The sequence below is a fragment of the Crocuta crocuta genome, unplaced genomic scaffold (genome assembly GCF_008692635.1).
Source record: "Crocuta crocuta isolate KB4526 unplaced genomic scaffold, BGI_CrCroc_1.0 scaffold58, whole genome shotgun sequence".
NCBI lineage: Eukaryota > Metazoa > Chordata > Mammalia > Carnivora > Hyaenidae > Crocuta > Crocuta crocuta.
The window spans coordinates 2,459,458-2,468,795 of NW_027532417.1; the positions used below are offsets into that span (position 1 = coordinate 2,459,458).

Genomic DNA, 9,338 nt, shown 5'->3' on the forward strand with positions numbered 1-9,338 from the left:
TTTACCTTAAGGCCTTTTACATGGTATTTCCTATGCTTAGAAACTCTTTCTTCCCTTTTTCATATAGTCAACTCTTATTTATTCCTCAAGTCTAAGCTTAAATGTTATTCCTTTCAGAAAGCTTTCTGTGATCCTGTAAGATTAGTTTGACTCTCTCTGCTATGGGCCCTCATTTCACTTTGCATTTTACTAATAATATTGATATTTTAATTGACCTTTTTCCTTTGTAGCGCTATGAAGGCAGAGATTATAGCAGTCTGGATCCATCTGAAGATAGAACCATACAGTGATTTAAACAAGGGAGATTTAATATAAAGAATTATAAATTATTATAAAAGAGTCACTATAGGATATAAGAAAACTCATTTAGGTGCCCTAGGGCTGAGAAGAGGCCTAAGAGGTCAAACAGGCCCTTTCCAGGAGCCATCTCCAAGTCTGGGGCATAGTTCTCCTTGGAGAAGGTGATGTTGAACTTGTTAAATATCAGAGGATACAGATTGGCCAGGAAAGAGCTAGTCCACTGTCCCCCTGGGGAGTGGTGCTATATAGGGCATTTAATATTTATCTCTGCTCTTAGCAGATTAGGTACTCACATTGTGGTTGACCAAGTCAGCCTTATTAAGAGGAAGTTCATGATGTTGAGCCCATGGATATCTTTGACACCATGGCTGCTTTGTTCCTAAATCTATTAAAGAAGCACTGGGGTGATGAGGGAAAGAGGCTAATTGAAGTCCATAGAGTTAATCATTTTGTCTACCTGATCATTAAGTCTCCTCTATTGTAGATGCCCTTTAGTGGGCATTCACATGAGACACAAATATTTTCAAAGCCTATGCCCATTAAAAGAAGTTCATCTGCATGCATTTTCCCCAGCTTTCCTTGACATTAACCTCCAATCTTGTTTCTTTTAAGTCCCTGACTACCCAGCTAGATCATTACCAACTGCTTAAAATGAATCAAAATCTGTACTTCTGGTACAGTACTACCTCGTTCTAGACATGGCAGACAACCAAATGTACTCCTCAGAGTTCTGCTCATATGAAAGATCAAAGTGAACAAAATAGCCAAAGAAAATTGGAATAAAATAGTAATGCATATCAACTGTCTCAGTAAAAGAAGTTTGATAGCAAAAAAGCAATGGAGAAATTATTAAGGAAAAGATTGTCTATACAAAAGCAGAAATCTTTGAGATACCAAATCAAGATTGGTAACAACTATAAATCATTGTAATTGATTTATACAATTTTCAATAACATGAAAAACATTAAAATTTAGTAAAAACTGTATTAAGACATAAATATCTCAAAAGAAAATATAGAGGGGCACTTGGGTGACTCAGTTGGTTAAGCACCCGACTTTGGCTCAGGTCATAATCTCACAGTTCATGGGTTCGAGCTCTATATTGGGCTCTGTGCCGGCAGCTCAGAGCCTGGAGCCTGTTTCAGATTCTTAGTCTCCCTCTCTCTCTACTCTTTCCTTGCTAGTGCTCTGTCTCTCTGTCTGTCTCTCAAAAATGAATAAACATTAAAAAAAATTTAAAAAATATTTTAAAAAAAGGAGGAAAGAAACCTGAATTAAGAAGAAAGAGAAAGAATTTCTTTTAAAGAATATAGAAAACAAATGGATATATTACGTTATGTTCAATTTTGATAGTAATTTTCAAAAATACAAATTTAAGTATCAGTCCATTAAATTACCTAATACTACTACTACATTTCAGAAGTTAATAATGGTAAATATACAGCAAAATTGGTTTATCTCAAATACTACTGATGGAATTAAAAATTGGGAGAAAAATCAGTACAGGGGCACCTGGCTGACTTGGTCGGTAAAGCATGTTGCTCTTGATTTCGGGGTTGTGGGTTTGAGACCCACATTAAGTGCAGAGGTTACTTAAATAAACTTTAAAAATCAGTACAATTCTGAAAGCAATTTGGTAATATATATGAGATCCTTAATATATATATGGTGATTTTCCTTTGTTCTAGTAATTGACTTCTAAGGATCCATTTTTAAGGAAATAATAAGAGCTTTAGACACTAGAATGCTAATTATATTATTACTTACAAAAGAGAGATGACAGTGTAAGAATTCTTTTAGAAATTTAAGGGAGATATCTTCCAAGTGTACTGAATTTCCACTGGAAGTTGGTGTTTAATTTCCAATTAATAATAGGAAGGTCATATTTTATTGCAGAACTTAAAATGACTTCATAGATCTAATATAAACTCACTCATAATGTATAAGGTGGCTTTCAGATGAAAGAGAGTTCTGAGATGTTGACACAATAAATTTTTCAATGAACTCTTAAGTTAACTACCGACTAAGACAACATAAATGGGTAATTCTGTAGACATTATAATAGAAGAGTAGAAAAAAAGAATCTAGGTTGGGAAGGGAAAAGAGGGGAGAAAGGGCCTATTAAAAGACTGACAAGGGAATCAAAGATAAATTTGCTTTCTGACAACAAAATTTTAGACATGTTTTTCATCCCTGGATAATGTCCTATTTTTAAATAATTTCATATACTTTATTAAAAAACCCTTTTATGTTATTGCATTTAATTCTTATAACAACTTTGTGAAAAAAAGGTTTGCTATTTCTGGCTTACAAATGAAGAAATGGTAGCTTTATTAAGGTTAAACAACTTACCTAAATATTCATTATTTGGAAGGCATAGATTTCAAAATCTATAATACATGTAAAGGTTAGGAGCCAGGCTGCCTGTGTACTAATTCTCACTCTACTAGTTCCACCCATGTGTCTGTTTCTTTATAAGTAAATGGAGTAATTATCTCTATTTGATAGAAATCTGACAATTAAATTAATCCAAATAAAGAATTTAGAACATTCTTGACACGTTAATAATGTATTATTAACGTGTGTATATCAATTACACATATAATACACGATACATATAATTGGAGTTTATACTTGCATAATATTTTATTTTTTATAAAACGCATTCATATATATACAATCCCATTTGATTCTTTCAGCCAGTTCTTGAGTTGGGNTAATTACACATATAATACATGATACATATAATTGGAGTTTATACTTGCATAATATTTTTTATAAAACGCATTCATATATATACAATCCCATTTGATTCTTTCAGCCAGTTCTTGAGTTGGGCAGGGCAGTTATTATATTATACCTTGTAATTTTTGATTATTTGTTATGAAATACTTTGCTCAAATTCATTTAACTTTTAGATGATAGAGTAGGATAAATAATCTAGGTTTTCTGACTCCAAATTCAGTGTTCCTTTATAACTCCATTCCAATAAATGCAACATAAGACAATATACAGTTTATTTCTAACTTTGAAGTTTTGGCAAAATACTTTGAGAATTAACATTTTTATGTGTTCCAGATATGAAAAGTTGTTTTTTGATGAGGAAAAAAAAGTTATTTCCTTGGATATGAATAGCTGTGTTCTACACTTGGTCCTTTGAGATCTTATGAGGAAAGAATGAGAATGTACTACTATTAATGTTTATACATTTTCTTTTTACAAAATTTTTAATAGCTACATCCTCATCTGCAGCATCAGTACATTCCCCATCAGTTATTGTAGCTGTTGTAGAAGGGAGAGGACTTGCCAGAGGTGAAATAGGAATGGCAAGTATTGATTTAAAAAGCCCACAAATTATATTATCTCAGTTTGCAGACAACACAACATATGCGAAGGTAGGTATTAATACTCTTAGGAAATGGTTACCTAGTCAGGACTATGCAGATTTTCAAGTCAGTGCTTTCTTAATTAGTTTATTTTTTTTGTGGAATAAAGGTAATTTACACTGGACCAATGTAGGTTACTCTGAATTAAAATTGTTTAACATCTGATTTTAAATTTTTGAATGTATTTTGTCCTAAAAATAATGTGCTTTGCTGTTGCTTGAATATTTCAAATTACTGTTGGTTTCTAAAATTAATACCTGCAAATTAATAATTCCTGGTCTTCTTCCCAAGACTATATATTAATAGTGCCATTTTCAAAGGATTGTTTCCACTGTACAGTATTTGAATTTTATTTTCCAGTGTTCAGGGAAACTGCTCTTTTAGGTCAGTCATATTTAACCTCTACTTGCCTTCATATCCTATCACACTTCTCATTAATTTGGGTCACTGGTCTGTTGTCATGGGAATTTCTGTCCCTTAACTAGGTAGAAGTAATCTGCTTCTAATCTCTATATTGTAAAAGTTATTTGACCCAATTACTATTATTAAAGACACATATACTGTTATTTTGGGCATTTTATTCTCCTTTTTTCCTTTCCCTAATTCCTCTTTATGGTTTCTTAATATATAGGTTTCCTTTCCTACGAGTAATTAATTTTTTAATATACGTAACAGCATAAATGATTCTAGTACTGCATGCTGACTTACCTCTGGGTATTTCATATTTTTATGCAATTAAAAAAATGGGGGAAAAAACCTTTTTTAAAAACACGAATGCTTGGCAGATTGATTAAGAATTTCTGTATCTAGAATAGTTCTAAGAAATGCAACTATATTATGAAAAGAATGAGTTGTAACACAGGTGTTTCTAATTGGTGTTTCTATACTGCTCAACTTCTAAGCTGTACTAGTGTGACCATATTGATTAAATCACCATAGTTGCACTATTGAATGTGTGTATGTTTTTTATGGAGATAGGTAAAATACTGAGTAGAAAAATTTATTTTAAAACATCTTAGGAATACATATTTGATAAGCTCAAATTAATTTTTTAGCTGAGAGCTGTTATAAATTATTGTGATTTAATTTATAGCTGTGATTTAATATTGTGGTTTAATTTATATTTATTAATTTAAAATATAGCCTATTTTTATATTTTATATTTGTAGTTATATAGAATATGTTTAATATATCACTATTAGATATATATTTTAACTGAAATATATAATTAGAACAATTGTAATTTTATGTAACTGTGAATTAATTTTAAATACTTCTCTCAGAAAAATATGTCACTTGTTTGGCTTTAGAGAATCACAAGCTTACATTTAAGAAATTATTTATTCAAATGATTTTAGGTGATCACTAAACTCAAAATTTTATCGCCTTTGGAAATAATAATGTCAAATACTGCTTGTGTTGTGGGGAATTCAACTAAGTTGTTTACTCTGATCACAGAAAATTTCAAGGTAAGTGATTTTTATTCTCAACAGTAATACTCAAGATCTTACTTTATTTAAATTCCATTCTATAATGGCATTCTGTAGAACAATAATTTGAGTAACTATGTTTACCCTAAAGTACTAACTAAATACAAGTTCTAAGCTATGGGACTATTAATACATAAAATAAAAATGACAGAGCATCTGCTTATTTGATTTGGCACCCTTGATCTACTTAAACTTTTTGTTTTATGTTTATTTATTTTTGAGAGAGAGAGAGAGAGAGAAAGGGAGAGCGCAAGCCTGAGTGGGGGAGGGGCAGAGAGAGAAGGAGACAAAATCTGAAGCAGGCTCCAGGTTCTGAGCTGTCAGCACAGAGCCCCACGTGGGACTTGAACCCATGAACTGCGAGGTGATGACTTGAACCCAAGGTGGACAGTCAAATGACTGAGTCACCCAGGTGCCTCTTGATCTACTTTAAAAAAAGGGAAAATATTTCAGATAATAAGGAGGTTTCTCAAGAGTACACAGGATGTAGACCCTTAGAGGAAAAAAACAAACAAACAAATGAATTTCCTTAGGTATAACTTTGTGGAAACTGGTTATTTTGCTGCCAGACTAGTTGAAATTGAGGTTCCTGTTCTAGGCAATAGCACTGTCGACAAGTACTTTTCCTTTTAGAGAATTTGATCTATATTACATAATTGTTTCAGCTTCTCTTGGTAGCATGTACTCCTCAGTTAGCCTACTTCTCTAAGCCTTCATCTGTGGGACTGTGACAGGTAAGTGCTCTGAAACTTTATCCAGTGAATGCTCTCCGTCTAAGCCAGAACGTTTCTACCATACAGTTTATCACTTTCCTCTATCATATGTTTTGTGGAATGGGGGCTGTAGTTCTCTAAGTAGGTAGCATTGCAGTTGGAATAATGCCTCATGAGTGTAAATTATTTCAGAATATACTATACTTTGTTATGTTTGTAGTCTTATCTTTAACACGTTTGGCATCAAGCTGTGATTTAGAGTGTAGTGAGTTCTTTATTCTTCTTAATATATTCAGCATCTGCAATCAGTTAAGATTTCTTGTTGTGTTCTTAGAGATCCTGTGTAGTCAGCTGTCTTTGACTTATTGCTAGAAATGGCCACTACTGTAAATCTGTTGAATATTATACAGATTCTTTACCTATTACCTGTTTTATTCATTAGTTCAAACTTCTTTTCATCACCTTTATTTATGTATACTTTTCTAACTTTTGTTATTTTGTTCTGCTTAAGCATTCCAGGTTTTTGGGTTATTTGTAACAGAAATTCAACATACACTAGCTTAAGCAAAAAAAAAAAAAAAAGGAANCTGGTTACCTCTGTGAGTTTTAAGATGATTATGCTTAACCCACTGAGCCACCCAGGTGCACAGTTTTAAGGTGATTATGATAGCTCCAGATTGATGTCATCTCAGCCAGCTCAGAGAAAAAATATATTCTTATTTGTAGTGTCCATATATAAATTCTAGAGAAGGACCCCAATGGGTCCTGCTTTATTCATATCCCTACATGTTAGACTAATCACTGTTTCTCAGGGTAGAAGCACTGGGATTAATTCTTGCTCATTTGCTTTCTGTGGGGCACAGAGCACTGTAATTGACAGTCCTACCAAAACCACATGGAATGTAAGATAGATGAGCCCTTCAAGGGCGAAAACAACATACATTTACTACACTTGAGATGTAGGATAGTATGGCAGAGTGCTTAAGAATAGAGGAGTCAGACTGCTTGTTTCAGATTTTAACTCTGAGTGATCATGTGCAACTTAAGTTACTTCTTTAAGTTTTTTTTTTTTTTGATCAATGAAATAGGGACAATAAGCTACCTTTTAGAGAATTGGTATTTTATGTAAGGTAATTAGAGAAATGACCTCATTGATAAGGTTACTTTTGGGAAAAATCCTAAAGAAGTGAGAGAGAATCATAGAAGTATTTGGAGTAAAAGTATTAACTTTTTCAATATATTTTTCAATATTATTATCCTCCTCCTCTTCCTCCTCCTCATCATTACCATACTTACCATAAAAAAAAATCTTTCATTAAATGAGAAACAGTAAGAGGTGGAAAGATTTTGTAGGCAGAGAAATCTAGATTCAAGTCTCATCTTTGCCATATATCAAATGTATGATGTTAGAAAAGCTACTTTTTAGAATTTACTTGTAAGACAATTATAGTTAATACAAGACTTATATCACAGGGTATTGTGAAAGATTAACTGAAATAACTTAAAACAATCTTAGTGGGTAACAAATTCCCTACTTCAACATTTTTTTCTGTCTTTATAGCTCTTTCATAGTCCATTGTTATTATATTGCCTTATATCTTTATTCATAGGTAAAACTTTTGCTCTACAATTTCATGCTTTTTTTCCCTTTTTAAAAAAAGTTCCATTATCTCCTTTTGTTTATTCCAAATAAATTCATCCTATGTAGGTAGCATCTCCTAGATTTGGTAGCTGGAATTGGTGTTTTCAGTCTCCGCAACTAATGTATTGAAAGGATCTACTCTCTCTCAATTATGATAGAGTATGTAAGACTGAAAGTAAAACCTGGGTGGTAATGCTGTTGTAGAATAAAATTAGTAGAAGGCAGAGATTCTCATGTTTATTTTTTATTATTGGTCCTACCTGATTCAGTTATATGTCATGTGAGTATGGTCTAATAAGAGCTATAGACTACTGTAATTCACTTAGCAAAACAGTCACTTTTTTTGTAAATAAGAAAATGTCTTATTTAACTCTGGAATATAATAAATAATAAAAATTAACTTCATATGATATTTATCCATGTACCTGCATGTGTTTAAGAAAGCAGTTTTAGGCAAGTGCATGGAACTTAAAATTTATTTTGAAATTAAAACTTCTTTTCAGAATGTTAATTTTACCACTATCCAAAGGAAATACTTCAACGAAACAAAAGGACTAGAGTACATTGAACAGCTATGCATAGCAGAATTTAGCATTGTCCTAATGGAGGTTCAGTCCAAGTAAGTTATAACTTAAGGAAAGTAATAAGTCTCTATTTTGAGTTCCATGAGAGGCAGCTCTTTTACCTGTTTTGTTCTCTGTTGTATCCTTAAAAAAGTGCCTGGGTTATGATACATACTCAGTAATTACTGAAATAGTAAAATAGTTAACTAAAACTTATACACAAGGCATATCTTGATAATTTAATTTATATAGAATTTTTCCAAATAGGTCATAATCTGTTGCCATTATGGTTGCTGCTCACTTTACTTTGGTATGAAATGCTCAAGTAGCTACAGTGACCTAGAAATGTGAGACACAGAGCTGTGTTTCTGTAACTTCATATATGTACTCCTAAGAGATTTAGATAAGACAGGGAATGATATTTTTAGGAAGGATATTTCTTAGCAAATACTAAATAGATACTTTCTTTAAACAGGTTAGACTAGTTGTTTACTCAGTTAATCACAGTGACTGTACTCACCAAGATCATAACATAGTTTTCTATACATTAGAACCTCCTAACTCTACCTTTAAAGCTGTTAGGCATATTCAACATTATTTGATTTCTTAGAATGGTACATCAAAAACTGACACAAATTCCCATTGAATGTTGTCTTCTAACATATGATTTCTTGGAGTCCTTACGGCTTAGACTTCAGAAAATTGTCTTATTTTTATCAACTCTTATGTTTTAGAGGTTATTTAGCTAGTTTTCAAAAGTAATACTTAGTATGTTTTTTTCCCTTTGAATTTAAGTAATGCTATGCAAGTATTTATAATTCTCTAATATTGAGGTGAAATGTTTTCTTTTATAGCAATAATTTTTATTTATTTTAAAGATTTATAGTGATGTATTATTGGTCACCTTTCAGGTATTATTGTCTAGCAGCTGTTGCAGCTTTATTAAAATATGTTGAATTTATTCAAAATTCAGTTTATGCACCAAAATCGCTGAAGATTTGTTTCCAGGGTAGTGAGCAGACAGCCATGATAGATTCATCATCAGCCCAAAACCTTGAATTGCTAATTAATAATCAAGACTGTAGGTAAGATCATCCAATTTTTTCTTAAAAAATGTATCAGTGTATTTTATAATGTCCTATTTTTCTATGAAAGGTTACATTACATTTTTAATAATTGTTTTAGAATTGATGTAGAAATATTTTTTTCTTAAATAGTTTATTGTCAAGTTGGTTTCCATACAA

The 9,338-nt window shown here is 31.9% G+C and overlaps 1 protein-coding gene across 1 annotated transcript in view; it reads left to right on the top strand.

Annotated features, from left to right (window-relative positions):
* The window catches only part of LOC144243846 (mutS protein homolog 4-like), a 15,830-nt gene extending 6,626 nt beyond the window's left edge, over positions 1–9,204 (top strand). The window contains 4 exon segments of the mRNA XM_077778984.1: positions 3,535–3,695; positions 5,045–5,155; positions 8,035–8,150; positions 9,006–9,204. Coding sequence (XP_077635110.1) covers positions 3,535–3,695; positions 5,045–5,155; positions 8,035–8,150; positions 9,006–9,204 — 587 coding nt within the window.
* The last annotated feature ends 134 nt before the right edge of the window (positions 9,205–9,338 follow it).